The sequence below is a fragment of the Juglans regia genome, chromosome 14 (assembly GCF_001411555.2).
Source record: "Juglans regia cultivar Chandler chromosome 14, Walnut 2.0, whole genome shotgun sequence".
Taxonomy (NCBI): Eukaryota; Viridiplantae; Streptophyta; class Magnoliopsida; order Fagales; family Juglandaceae; genus Juglans; species Juglans regia.
Genome location: NC_049914.1, coordinates 27,119,212 through 27,142,004, shown reverse-complemented (window position 1 = coordinate 27,142,004; position 22,793 = coordinate 27,119,212). Strand labels below are relative to the sequence as shown.

The 22,793-nt window shown below is 38.8% G+C and overlaps 1 protein-coding gene across 1 annotated transcript; it reads left to right on the top strand.

Moving 5' to 3' along the window:
* The first annotated feature begins 15,998 nt into the window (after positions 1-15,998).
* Positions 15,999-20,870, top strand: LOC109001707 (putative disease resistance protein At3g14460). Its single transcript, XM_018979107.2, has 3 exons — positions 15,999-19,829; positions 19,972-20,178; positions 20,549-20,870. Exon 1 carries the CDS (start codon positions 15,999-16,001, stop codon positions 19,755-19,757), a length of 3,759 nt encoding a protein of 1,252 aa, XP_018834652.1. The 3' UTR covers positions 19,758-19,829; positions 19,972-20,178; positions 20,549-20,870.
* The last annotated feature ends 1,923 nt before the right edge of the window (positions 20,871-22,793 follow it).

Below are 22,793 nucleotides of genomic sequence, written 5' to 3'. Positions count from 1 at the left end.
CTTAAGCACTTATTCCTCTATGCTCAATTAATTCTGTCCATGCTTCATATTCCTTATCCTTAGCTAGAAAGTAATGGAGATAATTTGATGATTTATCAACAATTTAGTAAGCAACGAACATATACCAGTATGTAAACATGAGTCAGTTACAAAATGCAGAAACAAACGGTTTTGAAAAACAGCGATGATATTTTCAGAATAATTTCAGATAATAATATATACAAAGGACCTTAGGCACAACAATACTGAAACATCTAAAAAAGAAACAGAGGCCATGTTTACTCCATGGTAGGGTTGTGCATATTTGCAGATAGCCAAGCAGAACGTAGGTCACCTTGTCACCAAAGTAAGTGTACTAAAAAATCAAAGGCTATGTTTACACTCAGTGGCAGGGTTGTGCATTCCTTAGATAGTCAAGAAGAATATAAGTCACTAGTCATCAAAGCATTTACACTTATAAAATCATAGGCTACAATTTTACACCCGTGGCCATGTTAGACATCAAAGGACACAATTTTACACCTGTGGCAATGTTAGACATTAGGGACCACAATTTTAACCCGTGGCTAGGCCTGTAACCAAAGTATAACAGAATCTTATGCCTCATGATTTTCATAGACAATGCCATATTATAATAGAGTACTAAGCACAAAAATATCATATAAAAATTATTCCAGACTTTATATTCACATTTTATGCAATAGAGGAATAGAGTACACAAATTTGGTCACGTCTCTGCTAGTGATGATAACAAAGGTCACATTTAATAGTTCAGATATATATAGTAGTGTAGAAAATAACCGAGGTACTTTTAATCTTAAAACATGCATGTTTCTAAAAAACAACCTTAGTTAGTTCTTGGCAAAATTTAACATAGGAGCACCGCTTATCTGACTTTTGCAATATACTATCTAACCTTTGAACTTGAACAGAACCATTATGACGACCTCATTCAGAAAAATATCACAAACATTAATAAATCATATCAGTGCATTACCAACCTAAGAAAATTCTATAACTCGAATTATAGCTTATTAAGAGCTAGAATCCACTCCTTTAACCAATTACAATTAATCTTGACACTCCAAACATCCACTTTAAATTTCTAACTACAAGAGACATACATGACCAAATTCTCCATTTCGTTTAAGCACAACCATAGCAAATGACTCAATAGAATCATTCTCCCTCTATTGGTATACCCTTGTGACCTACCTCTAATACCTCGACTTACCACCAACCAACCAAAACAATAACAAAACCAATAACACATTCAACTCCATTACACCCACCAAGAACAGTCTATTTAATCAACAAACCCCAAACTTACCATAGTTAAAATGAAAAGTACACGGGTAAAGGGGATACCTCACCAGGCTTGAAGCAGTGTTCAGCTGGACTTGGTGATGGAACTTCACAAATTGAGTGGTGTCATGTGGCTGGGCTTGTAGTTTGGTAGCCTCCACTAGTTGCGATGGCGGGCTTAGCAAGGAGAGAGAGAGAGAGAGAGAGAGAGAGAGATGAAGATTCAGAGACTTACTGGCAGTTTTGTGGGACATTGTGAGTGGCAGAGGAGCTCAACGGCGTGGCGGGGTCATGCTAGCTCTGATGGCCTTCGTTGGTCACCATGGTCAGCCTAACGCTGTTAGACGCTGAGAGAGAGAGAGAGAGAGTGAGTGAGTGAGTGTGTGTGAGAGAGAGAGAGTGAGTGAAGGAGATGGAGTAACTTGCCTGTGTAAAAAATCGAGCACGGAAGGCAGCGATGCTAGATGTTCCACAGTGAGCAAAGGTGCAGAGGAGCGAAAGAAAAAGAGTGTCAGGCTAGGGAAACAATGTCTTGGTGTAGCGTAGCTTTGTGGCACACAACGGTGTAGCAGAACTTCATGGTTTCTGTGGTTGGAACTGTGGGAAGCAGTGCGACATGAATCGAGATGGGCGACGTGGAGCTGCGCGAGGTGACAATCGGTAATCACAGAGAAGAGAGGGAAACAAAAAAAGGAGAAGAGAGAGAGGCTTGGGTTGGGGGTGTCTTCATAGGAGCACATAAAGAGGGAGAGATGTTTGGGCAGGGGCTAGGGAAGAGAAATAGGTTTTTAGGGTGTATGCCTAAAACAACATCGTCTTGGGTTTTTACATTTTTAGGCGGGCTAGGTTAAAAAGTTGAGCTTGGGTCCTTACAATCTTCCTCTCTCTTGGACTCCCTCTCTCTCCTCCCCCACTACAACATATTCTCCCTTTTGCTACGAGTTTAATTTCCAAGACTATCGCTAGTGAAAAACAATGTGTGTATCCCACACAACACAGGAATCGAAATAACAATAAGCAATTACAACCAAATATCCTACGACAAGTGAAACATGGTGGGAAAAGTGTGTATTACAACGGGAAAATTGTTGTGGCAAAAGGGTTCCCTATTTTACATGTTGAGCTCTACCAATCTTCATTTTGGCATGAAAGTGGGTAGCGGCTTTATTTAAATATCACATTACAGATGAGACCTCAAAGTCGAAAGCCACCTAGCTGAGCAAAAGCTCTCAACAGTCGATGGTGAGAAACTAACTTCGTACTCCCTTATTATACAAACATTGTCTCAATTTCTCCAACAATCCCCTGAATTTTCCTTTCACCGTTATTGGGGTTTTCTATTTCTAGTCAAGATTTGCTCAATTTTTAATTGTCCTTCGAGGTCCAGTACTCGGTTTTGTCACTAGATGTTGCCATGTTCAATTTCACCATACTGCCGATCATGTTCAACGCTAGGGAAGGTAAATCTCTCTCTCAGATCTTTGTTTTTAGTATATCTCTAGCATTATGCGGTTACTGGATTCTCAAATCTCTCTCTCTCTCTCTATCTTTCTCCCCGTTGGTTTTCAGAATGAGGGGGATGGACTTGAGTGATTTGAGAATAAGAATTAGTGGCAGTGAGGCGTCAAATTTATGTACTCATTATTGGTCATCCAAAGTGGGGTATATCTCTTGACGTCGCTACAGATTATTGTATCCATCCTGCCAAACTGATTTTGCATGTGGGAGTCTATACATGATTGAGTTTTTTTTTTTTTTAGTTACAAATCTTGGGGATAATTTAGTGAAGGGTATTTGGATAAAATACTAGAATTCCAATGACATCTTTCAATCTAAACTCTGGATGTGAGCAAAGGTATGTGGATTTGTTTATGATATTTTGAATTTGTTACAAAGAATATGATAAGTATATGAGAATTAGGGTCTTGAAATCCATATAGCTTTTTTCCATGTCAAGCAATTAATTAATGGCGAAGACTATCACTATTAGGCTAGAACACTCATACTAAGATTATGAAAGGGGAAAATAAAGTGAATTCAAGGGATGAGTAGAATCAATTTTTCCCCCAAGATGTTCAAAAGAGGATGAGCCAAAACCAAACCTGATGTTAAAAATGTGTTTGAGCTAGAATCGAAACTTGATCAAGACCTTTCTTGCAGATAGATTTTGATATGAAATGCTATGATTTCGCCTTTATCCAAATTATTATTCTTTTTGTCATAGAACATACTTGGGTATATATGGCTTCATTTATTTTGTACTTTGTTGTATATTAAGAATCAGTTAATGTCTAAGAATGTGCTATTTTCACTTTTTGTAGGGACTTCTTCTATTTGCTTAATGGTTTATATATATATATATATATATATATATATATATATATTGGGTAACATATATATCCCCTTGGATCTTTTAACTTGCTTGGTCACAACAAAGGTGCTTGCGAGGGGAGAAATCCCTAGGGGCTGGGCTCGAAATTTGGCTCAGACCCGGGCCCACATACAGGACTTGGGACTGGCCGGGACGTTCTCGGTAACCTAGAAGGCCTAGGAGGAATGGCCCAAGACAGGAGTCCCAACAAAAGGACAGACGACCGAGCCACATGGCACCCCGGACAGAGGCGCCCATGACCCTGTCACAACGGAATGGCCTGGCACCCAAACACACTAACTGTCAGAGGCGTCCTTACCTTTGACATAGCTATCAAGACGACACAAGTGGGCAAGCGAGCTAGCCCAGGCTGCGTCGCACGTAATGATGCGGGAACGAGCACACATGGTCGGGCCATGTCGCATTCAAGCATTCTGGGGTCAGTACAAAAAGACTCACCCACCTAGGTGTCAGCAACAACCTAGGGTGGACCTAACAAGTCTAACTAGACGTAGGAAGTTGACAGGGATGCGCAATTCGATACGAATCCGCACACCTTTCACAATCACTTCGGGACAGACTTCTTTCAGGTATAAATACCCCTCTTCCTGCCAAGAAGGAGGTGACTCTCTCTCCCTCAGACTTGAACACTATTGCAATCTCATTCTAGTATCTGCTCTTTCTTCTTCTTCCATAACTTTAGACTAACTTGAGCATCACAGGTTCCACGTCCCCTTAGCTCCCCCGTTCTCCTCCTTATAGGGAAGAGCCTGAGTCCTATCAGTGTGGAGTGGCCCAGACATGCGAAGCACGACCTCAACATTGGTGCCATCTGTGGGAAAATGTCTTGCAAGTAACGTGTCATTCATATGTTGGCCACAACGTGCTTTCAAGCCTCGTAGTGGGAAGAAGAGTGACCTGAGGCGATGGAAGGAAAAACCAACGAACAAGAGAAAGGCTCTTGGAAGAAATGGTGGCCTTCCGCCGGGAAAATGCCGCCTTGAAAGGGGAGACTGAAGAACCAAAGGGAGACCAACAAAGCCACAACTCCGAGACTCTCCATCCACTGGAAATGGAGGCAGCAAAAGAAGAGCGATTAAAGGCGGACCTCAAGTTCGATAAACTGGAAACCAAGTATGACGAGTTGGTCAAACGGGTAGGCCCACCTTCAACAGTAGACCAATTGCTTGCTAGCGTCGAGTTCATATAGCGCCGACGTCATGGTGGTCCCTCTACCCCCGAGGTTCAAAGTCTCGTTGATAGACGCATACAACGGGTCGAAGGATCCCCTGGAACATTTGGAAACCTTCAAGGCCCACATGACCTTGCACGGGTTCTCAAGCGAGGTTGCATGCAGGGCGTTCCCCCTCATGCTGAAAGGGGCGGCAATAGCATGGTTCGGGGCCTTGCTACCCGGGATAGTTACTAGCTTCACTGAGTTGGCACGACTCTTTTTAACACAGTTCAAGGCGAGCTGGAAGAGGAGATAAGAGTATGAAGTCCTACCTCCCTCGTTTCAATAAGGAACATATGATCATGGATGACCAGGACGAGAAAATCACCCTGGCTGCACTACTAGGGGGAATCTAGCCCCGTAACCCCTTCAAGGCGGAGATAGCGAGAAAAATCCAAACCTCGCTAAGGGAATTCATGGACTACGCTGAAAGCTTCATTAACGCTGAGGACACGGTACATGCCTTGATTGCCCCGCTCTGAACAGAGCTGGATAGAGCGGATAGGAAAGCATTTGGCCAGAAAGACGAGGGGAGCCGAGAAGATGGTAAGAAGAAGTCATGCGATGCAAAGCGCAAAGAAGAACAACCCACGTAGTGAAATGCTGTACAGAGCATCCACACCAACCTGGCTGTGGAGACTGAAGGGGACCCGAGCCCGCAAGACGAATGGTGGAACTGTATCATGCTTTCCATCTCCTCTTTTTGGTCCTGTTTTTGTTCTGCAGATTTGCGCTAGTTCTATTTTAGTTTGGAAAATTTAATTGCCTCCATTGACACCTATGGCATAACAAAATTATACAATTTATGATCAAACCAATGAGATAAGTACATAGATAGTTATTGAGCTTCATTTCTTGCAGTTTAAATGAATACATTCATTTCGCTTTTGAGTTGATTTTTTTATACAAACAAGGGGAAATTTAGTTGATTACTAAATTCTGGAACCCTTCATTAGTTTCACATCTTCGTTTTCTCCCATACATAACTGATAACTACCTAGATAAATCACTATATCCTTCGAGACTCATTGTTGTAGACAGTAAATACTCTAACATCTTCTTGCTGAAAAACAACAAAAAAGAGAATAACTTGACTGTGAACTAACTGATTAGTCATGCACATAAGATTTAACATTGTCGATGAAGTTGGATGGCAGATTATACAAAGAGGTGGTCATCAAAATCCATTGTGACCTTGCTCTTAGCAATCCCAACTGGTGCAACTCTACACCTCCTAGGAACTGCCTGAGAGAATAAGTCACTACTTCTTTATGCAGTACCACATGAATGGATTAGCCATTCTCCACCATCAACCACTATAGGAGGTTTGGGTACTAACCACTCCAATTCGATAATCAAGGGCACCTATTTTGATAGCATTCAGAGGCACTCAAATTTGTATATGATTTTTATCTTCTATACATACATGGTATGTTTTGCGTTATAGAACTATCTTATATGTACTTCCTCCTTCTAACATAGGTTCTATGATGTAATGCAGGATATTTGCAATGCATGTATCCTTTTGGGTGGCAGGAGATTTGACATGGTTAAAGAAGAGAACTTAGGACATGTCTCTTCACCAACTACAAACTATTGGCATACATCAACAGTCAACAACCATCCTTAGGCACACTTTATTCATTGGTATACAAAATCTCTCTTTGTTAGTCAAAAGCATGTTGTTGTAGATAAACATGGAAAAATCACTTAGTCTTACCAAGTTATATTGAGGAAAGGTTGTGAGTGATGTATGACTTCCGTAAGAAAGTAAGTGTTTGTTAGTGAAGTTGATTTTATAATTAGGTAGTTTTAAATGCGATAAATTCTAAAAGCAAAATTGATGCAAGATCCCTTTGTTTATGAAGGTCATTAGGTAGAGTGATAAAGTGAAAATAATAGACTTATGTGTTCTTTTGTAGTTAGTTATCACCGTTGGGATGGTTTGATCAAAAGCCATGGGAACTTGTTGATAGGGACGATTATATGACAAAATCAGCCACAACTATGCAGCGACCCATGTCTGTCTACTTGTAAGATATATGTATATATATATATATAGTGAACAACATATATATGCTATGTTGAAGATCTTGGATTTAGAGTGGACATATTTTGGCATATGTGATCTGGATGTACACCCCAATGTCCATTTAATGTGTTTCTAAATTGTATGTGATACTTGATAAGTAAGTGTGTTAAAGTGTATTCTCTAGTTTGAAATGGGTTCATTTCTTATGATGATGTGTTCGATATTTCAGTGTTATGTGAATATTTTTAGCATCAAAAAATGGATCATGTGCTATGTCTATCTATTATATGGATATCCATTTAGTTTATGAAAAAAATCTGCTTAGTCGTAGGGATGTTATAGTGTTGGACATCTTGGATAGCTGTTATGTATGTTCAAATAATTCTCATGCCACTTCTTAGCTAAACTATTGGCTGATGATTTATCAAAATAGTAGCATAAATGAAAAGATTATGCAAATGTAATACTAAAACAACGTAATTTCATGGAAATGGATGTTAAATGATATTATGTTGTAAAATGATTCAGAGATATTTAAATGGATGTGCTATTGGTTTGGGTGCACGTAAAGCATTATATCTGGCCAAAATCAATTAATTCCATTAACAGTTGGAGGAAAAAGAAAAGAAAATATTAGTTTTTTCTCAAGCAAAAATATATAATTCTTATCCCAATACTGAGGGGAAGAACATGTGGAAAAAAGATCAAATTAACACTATTGTCTACCACCAAACCTTGTCAAAAATAATGGTTTTGCTAACAAGGAAGTTTACCGACAATAGTAAGGATTATTTGATGCGGCTTGAGACCATGAAAATAACACTAATAAAAAATACTTGGCCATTACCGGGAACTAGGTGTTGTGGGAAAAGAGAACACTGATCATAAAAAACGAGAGGGCCGTTTCGTTGCAAAAGCATTGTTCTCACCACACATTTTCGTTGAAAAAAAAACCCCACCTACCATACATCTTGATCATGGAAAATAGATATCTTCTCCCACGATGAAGAAGGCCTCGAATCATTATTTTCCATGGACAAAAAGATATTTTCCCGCCACCAATCTGGTTAAGAAAATGGACTTATTCCAACAAGTCATGTTTGTTGTGGGTAATAATACTTTTTTCGGTGAGTTGTTTTAGATGAGTGACCCGCGGGCTTTTTTGTGAAAAATAACTATTTCTCACCGAATATGTCCATATGGCTTTGCCGTCGCTAGCCACTCTACCCAGCCAACGTCGTGTTGAACGCCATCTTTAGAGCAATGGGAGCCAAGCTCCACACTAAAGATGCAAGTGTTTAGCTAGGACTAAGTGACTAAGATGATAGACTTCATCTTATTTTGGGTTTTGTAATTTGGGTGAATGTAAAACACTGTGAGTTTATCTAAATTTATTTTGATTTTATCTAAAAGTTGTTAGGACGTGTTTTAAATAAGTCAAAAGTGTAGAAGTTGAGTTCCAAGAGTTTTGGTCTTATCTAGAAAAGAGTTTCAATGGGAAACTGCTACTCCTGAGAAGATAAAGTGCCAGTGTCAGTAAACCATCAGCAGAATTCTATTGTCTTACAAACTGCTTCCAGATAGGATATTTAAGTGATCCCATTAATGAGGAGCTTGAGAGATCTTGGGCTTGGAGATTTTGGAGAGTCTTTCTGAGGGCTTATAAGTGAGAAGATTCTCTTAAGAATTTTTTAGTTGTTTTTCTCTCATTGAGTGAGATCGTGCTTCATGTTAGAGATAGAGTGATCGTGAGTCAGCCACTGGAGTTCAAGGAGAAAAGCCAATGTTTGAAGATCGTCAGAGGTTCTGGCTGCTACTGCAGTAGAGACAAACATGTCGTTTGTCGTGTCAAGTAAGAAAGTCAATTGATAAAAATTTTGTAATTGAGACTTATTTTTACTTGATTTTCAAAAAATAAAATTGACTTTTCTGGATTTGGTTGCGTCGTAAGGTTTTACCTGTAATGAGTTCTTTAAAGGGTTTTCATTCGTTACCAAGATTAGTGTTATGCAATTGATTTATTTTAAGTTATTGTTTGGTTATTAAATAATTGTATAATTGACAACTAACTAATTTGTTGAGTGAATTGATAGAACTTTGTGTTTCGATAGAGGGACATTTAGGGAATTTCACATGCCAACCCACATAGTGCATTGTCGACCAAGCCAACATTTGACAGACCAATTGAAGCCTAGCGAAATCCCACACCAGCGTTGCACATCGTTGTTGCACGCAAAGGTGAACTCATTTCCCTCATTCTTCTTCTCTCTCTGATCACTGACTCGCTTTCTTTCCTTCTACTCACACACCGCCTTGCATCTCCGGAAGAAGACCTATTCCACTAGAAATTTTTTTTCATTAACCACTATTCTGTAACAACCCAGCTTGAAGTGTTCATTCCATGTGGCCTATGGGTCTCAATTATCTTTTTATCTTCATTTGAGCCTTTAGATTATTAGTTGGACTTTAAGTTGTATTAAATAGTGGGCTTAGGCCTGTAGTCTTGACTAGTTCCAGATTGTGCTTTATTATCTTGTTGCTTTTAAGCTTAGGCCCATTAAGTGAGTTATATGTATTGAGCAACTTTACTCTGGAAGGATCAGCCAAATAGTAAAGAAAGATCAATTTTCTCCTTCTATCTTCTTCTTCTTTCGGAGGTACTCACCCTCGAAGTGAGATTATCCTTAGCCCTTTTTGGGTGTGTTACAATTGGTATCAGAGATACCGATCTCTGTGTTATTAATCATGGAATTAATTTTCTAGTTAAAACAAAGTTGTGAAATGTTTCATGAGGAGCTAGAACTATTTGGAGATAAGCTTGCTACCATGAAGAAGAAAACCAATGCAGCCATCGACGCAGCCATGAATGAGATTTCTATAGCAATCGACAATACTGTTCAAGAATCAACCGAGGGTGAAACCAGTTTTACGCCATCTACCACGATTACAATTGCAAACAAAAATGAAGCAACGGAGCCAACGAATTTCTTTCCGGCCTCAGGTCTGCCTTGCAACCAAAACTACCTCTCTCAGATTTAGATCGAGAATTCTAAGGGGAAAACTATCAAAGGTAACCGTGAGATTTCCAAGCCCAATCTCAACACCAGCATTTCCAAACATAGGAATAGAGCCCGAAGAGAAGTGAATAGAGCAAGAGAAGGACCAAAGGGAAAAATGAGTTGTAATTTGGAGCATATTTTTAGAATATCAAGAGCATATTTTCGTTGGTTGAGGAAGCTGCCTTTGGAGGAACGAGCAACTTCGAGACCAAGAAAAAATTGGAGGGGACTAAGGTCTTTGGTTTTGAAGTGTGTAGATAGTACTCTTTTGAAAACTTCAATCTGGGAGAGATCATTGCCAGCAACTAGAATATCTTCAACATAAACTAGGACGAGAGTGATAGTGGTGGAAGTGGCCAAAGAAAATAAATAGTGATTTGCTTGAGATTGAGTGAAACCTGCATCAAGAATCACAATGGTTAGTTTATAAAACTAGTTTTGGGATGCTTGTTTGAGGCTATATAGGGATTTGTGAAGGCGACAGACACACGTCTCCCCCTGAGGATAATAACCGGGAGGTGGTTTCATGTACATTTCCTCATCAAGATCTCCATGTAGGAAGACATTATTGACGTCAAGTTGATGGATGATCCATTGTTGAGTAGCTGCAACAACCAACAGATATCGAACAATAGTCATTTTTACAATGGGTGCGAAGGTCTCTTGATATTCACGACCTTCAACTTGTGTGTAACCTTTGGCGACCAGTTGAGCTTTATATCTTTCAAGAAAACCATATGCTTTAAGCTTGGTTTTGAATACCCATTTGCAACAGATTTGTTTCTTACCAGATGGTAGAGGCTCAAGAGTCTAGGTGGAATTGGCTTCAAGGGCACGAAATTCAGCAAAGATAGTGTCTCGCCAATGAGAATGGCGAATGGCAGTGGAATGACAAGAAGGGTCAACATAAGCAGTGAGGGCATGTAAAAAATTAAGGTGAGATGAGGAAAATAGGGAATAAGAAAGGAAAGCAGATAAAGGATGAGCAGTACATGAAGTGCGTGCAGCAGGTGATGATGTCGTGGGCTCAGTGTGTAGAGTTGGACAAACATAATCATGGAGATATGTGGGTCGAGAAGTAGCGCGTCGAGGATGAGAAGAGAGAAGAGGAGGAGGCTTGAAGAAGGAATGGGGGAGTAGAGTCTGGTAATATAGGCTCGGGAACAGGTAAGGGAAGGATGGGAAGAGATGAGTCAGAAAGATCGGGAAGATCCTGAAAAGGAAACTTAAGTTCATTGAATGTGATGTCTCGAGAGAAAAAAATGGTTTGAGTGTCTAGGTTATAGAGCTTGTATGCTTTGTGGTTACTAGGATAACCAAGAAAAATACATTTAGAGGCACGAGGAGAAAATTTATCTCGAGAGGTGCGGAGAGTTTGGGCATAACGGAGACAACCACATACGTGGAGATGATTGTAATTGGGGATGGTATTGAAGAGAAGTTCAAAGGGTGATTTATTTTGGAGAGTCTCCAGCAACAGTCACGAGGATGGCTTGTTTTGCCACATTCCGAGCAACGAGGGGAACTCTTGGAGGTGCCGCAGTGAGCTGTAAAGGCCAGAGAGTCAGCTGTCGTTGGTCACAGATGAAGAAGGCGCTGTTGTTCTTCCTGAAATAAAATAGAAAAAGCTTTGGTGATAGGGTGAAGGGTTCCATGGCAAGTATCTGAGTCCCTAGTTAAGAAAAAGAGTCATTGAGGCCAAGAAGAAATTGGAATACTCTTTCATCCTCTGCTTGATGTTGAAGATCTTTGAGATCATTGCTAGTTTGGAGATGGCTTAGTTCATCCCATATTTGTTTTATTTGGTTATAAGACTCATGAATGGAATATGTATTTTGCTGTGGGGAAGAGATCTCACGTTTGAGATGGTAAAGACGGGCGTTATTGACGTGGCTGAAATGAGATTGACAATCAATCCAGACTTCATGTGGATTGGTGTGATACTAGAGGGAGTTGGCAAGAGATGGGCAGATGGAGTTGAGAATCTTGGTGAGAACCATATCTTTGGTTTGATTCCATTGTGTGTAATTGGGAGAAGTTTTGTTGGGAAGGGGTAGAGACCCATCAACAAAGCTAAGTTTGTTTTTGGCATTTAGGGCTCAAGTCATGGCCTTTTGCCATTTGGAAAAATTGTCTCCTATAAGGAGTCCAGAAACAAGAATGAGACTGGGAGAATCAGAGGGATGAAGAAGGTTGGGAGAGGGAACACTGTAAGAGGAAGAGGAAGCCATGAGAAAGTGGATGGGGATCTTGTTTAGGCTAATACCATGTTAAGAAGGTGAAAAACAAGACTTTTCTATTATATCTCACACATTTTTACAATGAAGAATATGCTGGATAAATAGATATATGTAGCTTATCTAAGTATGGAAACAAATGGAGATACGAAAATAAGTAATATTTACAATTTAATGACTAATTCCTAAAAATCAGAAGGATGATGGTTGGCTGATTTTGTGCAAGGCTGAATCCTGATTTGGTGCAATCATGGATTCAGTCAATAGTCATCACGTTTGTTGGGTTTGAATTTGGTTTGACATGTTCCCAAGAAAGGATTCACTCTTAAAGATGATGATGAGCCATCGAAGATAAAGAAACCAAGCCAGACGCATGGGATGGCGACAGGTAAAACTATAGGTAGTGTTCCAAATTTTATCTTGAGAAAACTAAATTTGTTCAATAACAATGATGGTGGAGAAAAGCCATCGAAATTGAGGATTAACCTACATATATCCTTAAAATTGGGGAATGGGCGAGCGGTCTCGTTTGGATTCGAAGATGAGTTGTGAATAGTAGTGAGATGGATTGTGAATAGTAGTGAGACTTGTGAGTTAAAGTTGATGAATAGTAGTGAATAGTATTGATATGAGTTGAAATGGGTTGTGAATCTAAACCAGGCTGAAGCTGGAACCAGTGAGTGCCAATAAATTTACTGGGAAGAGATGAGAGAATTATAGTAATGTGAATGCCAAGGTTGATAGTAGTGAATTAGATACAAGGAAAGGAGCACATCCTGAATTTGTTGCTTTCACACTGTTAGAAAGGCTTAAACTAGGGAAGGGTGAAAACACTGCCGGCACTGCACACAGAAGAGCTGACCCTGCACAATACACAGACATTGCCCTAAGATATAAACTAGAGCAGGAATATAAGAGTGACATTGTTGGGGAATGTGGCAATTTACTTGGTGCTATTCGAGGAAGTGTGGAGACCTTGTTTAGAAGATATAAAAAAAATGGAATGAATGAAGATGCATTAAAACCAGCTAACTCTAGAAGTCTAGGCATCCTATTGCAAGCTAGAGTAAAAACAAAATACTAGCTCAGAAGTGGATAACGATGAAAGAGGGCCATTTGATTATTGAGGTCTGTTGGAAGGGTTTGACTTGAAAAAGTCGATTATATCAAATTTAGTTGTAAAATACAAGTCATGGTTTTTTGTGGCAAATGATTCTCTGAGGACATCATGGTATCATATTACTTCGACTAGGTTTTTTCTTTCATATTCCTTCATCCAATTTACAATTAGCGGAACAGTTTACGGCCCCTTTGAAAAAGAATTGTGGAGGAATTTACAAAAAATCTAGATACAGTCGCCTGGGATAAGCGCTGGGTAAGCGTCACTGACATGGAAAAAAAATTGAAACGCACCATTTTATCCCCGACACGAACTCTCCCTCCCATAGTTTCCATCTCCCTCTCTGCATTTCGATTCGTCTATTCTTCTTCTCCATTGTGCCGTCCTTCTCTCTCTTCGTTTCTCCTTTTCTCTCTCTTTCCATTACCAAACTAGCCCACATCTCTCATTGCGTTGTCGTCTCCCTTTCTTCCTCTCTTTCTCTACATGGTCTCTTTCTCTCCCTGTCCCGATTTCTGCATCTCCTCTATCAGTTTTACTATCTCCTTTTATTTTTTTCTTCCCCTCGGCCTGATACCCTCATTGTGCCCCTTCTCTAAGTGCAACAAACGCCAACAATAACTGCAAGGGTAAACAAAGATAAGGAGCTTTGCCTAAACAAAGACGATGGCTGTGTGGAAATATTTTTTTTTTAATTTCTATTTATTTTTTATTTCCTGGATGTAAATCTTTTTCTCAATTTGTGTTAATCGGAATCGACTTTTTGTTGTTGGGTTTCTCAGCTGGATGTGAAATTTGTAGACCTCATCGAAAAGTGTTGGACGTAGATGTGGATGTTTGAGTTGTCTTGTTCTCCGATTTGGTAAAAATATGTGATTTCTATTATTGGAGCTGTTAATGTAGACATAATTTGAAAAAGATTGTAATATCTTCAGTCCCCTGTTTGGGGTTTTTTTCCTCATGCAAGGAAGACGATGGTTGTGTGGGGGAAATTTTTTTTTTTTCATCTGTTTGTTCGATTTTTGTTCGTTGGAGTATAATTTTTTTTTTTTTTTTTTTGGGTTTCTCTTTGGGAGGCCTCAAGGGAGGGAGGCACTTCGAGTGGACTTTGGCTTTGAGGGAGGGAGGAATGGAAACACAGAGAGGGAGATGGAAATTGAGGGAGGGAGGGAGAAGAAGAAGAAACGGGAAGACGAAGCACAGAGGTGATGTATTCTTGTTGGTGGCTACAAAGGGCAGATGTGCCAACCAATTCCTCTGTATTCTTATTTCAGCCTTGATCTTGATCTTGATCTTCTTGGGGATATCAACCACCTGGAATGACGAGGAATTGAAGACACCCACCAACAAAGAAGATAACCTCTCTCTACGCTTCTTTTCTATTTTTACTTTGGTTTTTTTTTATATATATATTTCTTATTATTATTTTTTAAAGTCGTTTACACGCCGCTTGCATAGGGCAACTGTACGTAGCAATTTTGAGGAATTTATATTTAAATTACTAAGTCATATCTTGAAAAGTCAGTTAAAAAGATGGAGTCGGAAAATTGCATCAGTGCTTCCAACCTTGAGGAAAAGGTTGTTTAAAGGGAACGATAATGCAGCTTGAAGTGTTCATTCCGAGTGGCCCATTGGCCTCAATTATCTTTTTATCTTACATTTGAGCCTTTAGATTATTAATTGGACTTTAAGTTGAATTAAATAGTGAGCTTAGGCCCGTAGTGTTGACTAGTTGCAGATTGCGCTTTATTATCTTCTTGTTGCTTTTAAGCTTAGGCTCGTTAATTGAGTTATATGTATGGTGCAATTTTGTTCTGGAAAGATCATTCAAACAATAAATAAAGATAAATTTTTTTCTTCTATCTTCTTCTTCTTTCGGAGGTACTCACCCTTGAAGTGAGATTATCCTTTAACCTTTTTAGGCTACACCTTATTTAAAAATAAAAATAAAAAGTTCTTATTCCCACTATATATAAGGGTCGCTTTCTCTCCCTCTACTTACACTCCATTGCTTTAATGAGGGCAATATTGCTGCCACCAGTCACCTTAAACCAAATGACGCTGCTAGGGAAAAGCACTCTTCAAGTTATTAAAACAAGAAGGAAATATCCTCATTCCTCAGCTACTGGGAAAAGCTAATCTTCTCGGAGAAGTGAGCAAAACAAATACATGCCAAATTACAATGATGGAATGGGACACATCCAGGCCATATGCTGTGTTAGACATTGAAAATCAAAAATAATATGGTGGTAGACAACGCCAAAACCACAAACTGGGTTTCGTCTAATTGTTAGGAAGTCAAGTTTGGTAGGCTATAATTAGCCCTTCCCTTTTGTCGTTATTATGATTCCTCTACTTTCTTTGTTGTTTGATTCCTTTGTTGAGTCACATGGTAAGGGTCCACAAAGAAATGAGATGATCTCTACCGACACAACGCCTCTCATTCCAAGTAATTTCTTTAGCCGTGTAGGTCCATCACTTCCCTCTATGCGCTTTCCTGTATGGCCAATATAGACCAGTATTTTAGCACACCGTATAAGCACAGAAGAGACCATACCATCTGACTTTGCTCTGCTCTTTGCGATCTCTTCCTTCTTTCATTTCCTTTGATTTCTGCTATTTCAACTCAACCCAGAAAATATGGCCGAGGTTGCAGGCCTACTTCTCTCCCCCTTCCTCCAAGTACTCTTCGAAAGAGTTGCTTCTCGGGAGTTCGTTGACTTCTTTCGAAGCCGAAAACTTGACAGTGGACTCTTAAAGAGGTTGAAGATAGTGTTGCTGTCTGCGAATGCGGTGCTTGAAGATGCAGAGGAATTGCAATTTACAAAGCCTATGGTGAAAAAGTGGCTTGATGAGCTGAAAGATGCCGTCTACGAGGCAGAAGATATCCTTGACGAGATTCATACCGAAGTCTTGCAATGCAAGTTGGATGCTGAATTTCAAACTATTTCAACTAAGGTACGAAAAACCATCTCTACTTCTCTTAATCCTTTTGTCAGGAAGATAGAACCAAAGATAAAAGACGTACTTGAGACATTGGATCATCTAGTACAGCAGAAAGATGCTATAGGTTTGAAAGAAGGCAATGGAGGAAAATCATCCGGAAGATTGTCCACTGCTTCTTTGGTTTCAGAATCTGATATTTTTGGCAGGACTATTGATAAGGAGGCAATAATTAATTTGTTGCTGTCAGATAACGTAAGTGGCAATGAGTTGTGTGTGATTGCTATTGTTGGTATGGGGGGACTTGGGAAGACAACCCTTGCTCAACTTGTTTATAACGACGACAGGATGGAGAGGCCACATTTTGATCTTAAAGTGTGGGTTTGTGTTTCGGATGATTTTGATGTGTTGAAAATGACGAAAACAATATTAGAGAAACTTGGGTTGTCATCAACTAACAGTGATGGTAAGAGTCTAGATTGGCTTCAAGTTACACTACAGCAGAATCTAACTGGAAAGAAATTTCTTCTTGTATTAGATGATGTTTGGAATAAGAATTATTCGGAATGGGAGGCCTTTAGCAACCCCTTTAAATCATGTGCAAAAGGGAGTAGGGTGCTTGTAACCACAAGGGATAAAAATGTTGCATCAATCATGCGCACTACTCAAATTCACGATCTAAAGAAATTACAAGAAGAAGATTGCTGGACACTATTTTCAAAACATGCGTTTTATTCTGGTAATTCTAATGCTCATCAGGAGCTGGAAGTAATTGGTAGACAGATTGTGGAAAGATGTGAAGGCCTACCCTTAGCAGTCAAGACAATTGGAGCTCTCTTGTGGTCTAAATTGGATGTTAGTGAGTGGAATAAGATATTGAGGAGCGAAATATGGGACTTGCCTACTGATATTATTCCTGCACTAAGATTAAGCTACAAATATTTGCCCTTACATCTTAAGCATTGCTTTGCTTACTGTTCAATCTTTCCTAAAGATTATGATTTAAAAAAAAAAAAAATAATCTTATTGTGGATGGCGGAAGGTTTGTTGCCACAAGTGAAAGAAAAAACAATGGAACAAATTGGTGATGATTACTTTGTTGATCTTGTGTCAAGATCATTGTTCCAACAATCAAGTGAAAATACCCTGAAATTCGGAATGCATGATCTTGTCAATGACTTAGCAAGATTTGTGTCAGGACAATTTACCTTCAGACTAGAGGGTGAAAATTCTCTTGAAATTGAGAATAAGACACGCCATTTGTCATTTGCCAATATAACTGTTGATACTACTAAGAAGTTTGGGGCGCTTTATGAGGCTAAGGGGTTGCGTACTTTCCTACCAATAGATTCTTACAATAAAATCTTAGCTAAACAACATGTGCAGGATTTGCTGCCAATGCTACGACGCTTACGAGTTCTTAAGTTATCTCATTCTCGAAATTTGACCGAATTGCCTGATTCAATTGGCAAAATGAAACATCTACGGCATTTGGATGTTTCTTGGACTTCAATTAGGAAACTACCTGATTCCATATGCAAGTTGTGCAATTTGCAGACCTTGAAAATATCGAATTGTGACTATCTTACTGAATTTCCAAGAGATCTTCATAAACTCATTAGTTTGCATCACCTTGATTTTAGTGGTGGCATAGAAGAGTTGCCAGTACGATTGGGTAATTTGCGTCATCTTCAAACTTTGACTAAATATATTGTTAGTAAACAAAGTAGAGGTGGCATAGAAGAGTTGGGGGAACTTGCAAATCTTGGGGGAAATCTCTGTATTTCGAATCTCCAAAATGTTGCATCTCCTAAACATGCTTTGGCTGCCAGGTTGAAAGATAAAAAGTATCTGGAGCAGTTGAAGTTGGAATGGAATGACGAAAATAATATTTCAGAAAGTCAAAGGGCTGTATTGGACAATCTCCAACCCCATGCAAACTTGAAAAGTCTCTCGATCATCGACTATGGAGGTAAAAGTTTTTCGGATTGGATCGGACTTCACTCATTTTCTAATATAGCATTTCTCCATCTATTTAATTGCAAGTATTGCTCTGTCTTGCCACCACTCGGACAGCTACCTTCTCTGCAGTCCCTTTCTATTGTTCAATTTGATGGAATTGATGCAGTAGATCGAGACTTTTATGGCAATTGTTCTGCTTCAACGAAACCATTTGGAGCCTTGAAAGTTTTGAATTTTAGAAACATGCCGAAGTTGGAGAAATGGTTTGCTTTTGGTGCCGAAATTGAAGGTGGAGCTTTTACTCATCTTGAAGAACTTGAGATTGTTAACTGCCCCAAGTTAACAGGAGAGTTGCCGATCCATCCTTCTTCTTTATCTAGACTTGTGATAAAAGAATGTCCGTTGTTGGTGACTTCACTTCCAAGTGCTGCTACTCTACGTGAACTGGAGCTAAGAGATTGTAATGAGGCTCTCTTCATCGAATTTCCAATGGGATTGCAGAAACTCAAGATTGGAGGATTTGATGCGCTAGAGTCCATACCGGAGAGATTGATGGACTTCAACAGTAGTTGTCTTGAGGAGTTAAAAATTAGTGGTTGCCACTCCCTTACATCTCTGTCCAGTGCTGGTCTACCTTCTACATTAAAACTCCTTGAGATCAATGATTGTAGCAAGTTAGAGCTTCCAATGCACTGGAACTATTCATCCCTTGAGACATTGCGGTTAGAAAATAGTTGTGATTCTCTACAGTCCTTTCCATTAAACTTATTCCCAAATCTGGAATCCATCGAACTAATTGGATGCGGGAATCTGGAGTCTATTAATGTTCCACAACAGCATGAACTTGATTTAGTGGCCTTGTCATCAATACAAATAAATAATTGCCCTAATTTCGTATCATTTCCTAATGGAGGATTGCGTGCCCCAAAACTTCTTCATTTTGAAGTCATCAATTGTCAGAGTCTGACGTCACTACCTGACAAGATGCACATACTACTTCCGTCTCTTTGGGAATTGTATTTAGTGGAGTGTCCAGCAGTTGAGTCATTCCCTGAAGGAGGCTTGAATTCCAAACTGGCTTATATTTACATCGTAGACTGTGAAAAACTCATCGCCAATAGACGGGGATGGGGATTGCAAAATCTGCCCTCCATTAAATTCATTAATATCGGAGGCAATTGTAAAGACGTGGATTCCTTTCCGGAGGCAGGGTTACTTCCCCCTAATTTGCCTTCTCTTTGCATTAGTAACTTTCCAAATATGAAATCTTTGGACTATAAGGCCCTTCGACACCTCACCTCTCTTGATGTATTGTCAATCGATTCCTGCCCTAAGTTGAAGTTTATGTATGAAGAAGGGTTGCCTCCCTCCATTTCTTCCCTACGAATCAGCAATTGTGCTTTGTTGGAGAAACAACTGCAAAGCAGAACAGGAAAATACCGGCGCAAGATTGCTCACATCCCCTGCATTTATATTAATTATAAATTGATTTGACCAAACTACAAGTCTAGCAAGAGTGCCCAATTTCAGTTATATTATCTACACCACTGATGGATGACGACAAAGGTATGTGCAGCTTTAACAATATTCTCTCTTCCCAATCTGCTAATTCCTCAATATGAATTAGCTGTCTGTAGACAAACATTCATCTCCTTTCGGTAATATCTACACCACAAGATATTAATGTCAATTTTGTATAAAGCTGCAGGTTTGTTCCGGTGATACGTGTTTCTACACATCTCCTTTCGGATGCTCTTATGCAACTTCTTTTGTTCTTATGCAACCTTGTTTTTGACCAACCACTACATTTGATTGTTACTTGTTCCAATCAAGACTCGTGCCATTTGTACAGGATCTACCTATGCATGCCATGCCAAGAAACAGGGCTACTTTTCACTCGACATGGGGTGATCAGGTACATTAATTGTACATTTGTTTTCTGCTTTTGTTATGTTTGGAAATTCTCATATGGTTTTACATCTAACATTAAACATCACGAATTTAGATTTCGACAAGATTTAAAATTCATTTGCAAGTTGAGTTAAGAGTTCTATAATTATCCATCATACTTCTCTATAATTATTGAAATAGTTCTAAGTTATGTTTCTGCAATGCTTTCCTTTAAGTTTTAGCATCACTACGAATTGGGTGACATTTACTCTTCCTCCTACCAAAAATCCATGAAAAACATTTGTCCATGTTTTTAGTATGTTTGATTGAATGAGTAATTAAATAAACTACCTATTAATATTTGGTTGGAGCTAATGATTTAGTGGATCTTGCAGCAAACGATGAAAGAAAGAAGGCTTCCATCAAGATGGCTTGGTTATCGAAATGATTACTTTAGGAGTCGTGGAAACATTATTGTTGGGATATTTGGGGAGATGATTAATGTGAGAGATACCATGACTTCCAAAGTCGGACACGTGTGGTAATCCCATCTTCTTCAGGCTTGCATACTCATGGACGTGGCTAGCAATCTTGCATCAGCCGCTTCTATACCATTCCCATTACTCGGTTGATATTTGTAAATTGTAATGTCTGATAAGGATCGAGAGGCTAGATTTCTCTCCCTTTTGCAGCCAATTAAAGGGTAAAATTGTTTAAGTTTTCTTATGATTAAGCTGGTTTGATTACATTTGAACTCAAAGGGTAAAAATAATCAAATGATGGGGAAAGCTTTTTTTAAGTTCAATTAAAGAAGAGTTTGGACAGAAGTAGCTATGTTTGGGTAGTGATCTGAGATCACTCCACTACAAATTTAAAGGTAATTCACTGAGAGAGAGATCTAATATTGAAGTTAGGAATCCAAATTTGTCAAGAGCAAGATACATAGTATCTTAATCAATTGAACGAAAACCCCCAACGTTCCCTCCGTGGTACTTTTTCTTTTCCCTTTTTCTTGTTTTAGTGTAAATAAGACACCATGCATAATAGAAACTATAAAGCAGATAAGAAAGATAATCTTTTCATAATTTGTATTGCACCTATGTTGCTTGTCATTCATCAAGCTCAATATTCAAACTAATTCACGAGCTTGTATATCTAATGCCAAACATCTTATCATTTCACACTACAACACAATTGTGTTTTAGTGACGGTTGGAAAATTGTGACAGTCTCCAAACCATCACTAAAAATCCTTTTCTGTGACGATTTCTAGAAACTGTCACTAAAGACAAATGAGATTTTTTTTACGTTCCAATTAACAATGTCCTAAGATATATAATAACAATTAAAACTATAATTTAGGAATAATAATTCGAAATCAATCATTATAGTAATTCGCATAGGATAGCCCAGCCAATCCAAAATCATGCCAAAAACTTTGTTGCCTGTTGAAAAGTCTGAAGTTTTGATTCCATAACTATTAATTTTTAATTTTGTTTTATAAATTAACAATGTCACATTCATATTGTGTCATATTGTTAAACTAGAGAGAGATGAAAGAATATGTGAAAAGTTTCGTATCTTGTACACCCCGGGAAAGAATGATCTTGAATAAATGTCTATCAAATTACTTGACTCTCAAAGTCTCTCCGGCCTTTAGAGTTGTCAAGGTCGGACTGTTTGTGACGGTTAAGTAATTAGACTAAAGTTTAGACATTTCTTCAATATCATTTTTTCCCGTTGTGTATTGATAGGAAATTTGTTTACATAATATTCTATCTCTCTCTAGTTTAACAATATAACACTACTAGGATGTGACATTGTTAATTCAAATGAAATAGAGATATTGTTTGTGGTGTTTTTTGATAGATATATTGTGACATTGCATAAATAACCTTAGACTCGTTTGGGAATTAGTGCACATTTATATGTCCACTAATTTCTGAATTGTCCAGAATGGACAGTTTGAAATTATATTATCTGTATTGCACATGTTCGTTACTCCTACTTTCCACGTTTAATGTGAAGTTTCGGTGTCTTCCTCTACTATTCTTCGGGTATACTGTTCGGAGGTCACAATGCCTCTTTTTGAACATGTATACTTGGAGAACTATGGGGAGGTGCTGTCGAAATTTCTACTAACGTGGAAAGTAGTAGAATGACGAGATTTGTACAATATGAATAATATAATATCGAATGGGATATGACCAACTACCTTATCAAAAAAGTAATAAAAATTGGAGCATACATGCATGTAAATTTTCTATGTACTAGTTATTAATAGATAGATGTTATTAGAAATGGACAAAAATTGGATGCATCTGGGCAATAGACTTGGAAAGGATTACATACCCTTTGCATGTGGAGTGAGAACCTTCATTGATTTTGCACGGGCCTCTGCTAATAGTGGTGGTTACATTAAGTGTCTATATCGAGGGTGTAAAAATTTGTGTGCGATAGGGTTGGATGAAGTAGAAAGTCAAATATTTGTGAATGGTATGGATCTGGGTAGACCCAATGGGTATTGCATGGTGAGCCATATGAACAGTCAGCAGATGTATTGGTCGATTATCACAATTATTTGAGGCACATGAATGATGATTATGTGCAGGATAGGATGGAGGAAATGTTGGGTGACATT

Excerpts from the sequence above, each read along its gene's own strand:
- LOC109001707 (XM_018979107.2), top strand. The coding sequence starts at position 15,999 with ATGGCCGAGGTTGCAGGCCTACTTCTCTCCCCCTTCCTCCAAGTACTC.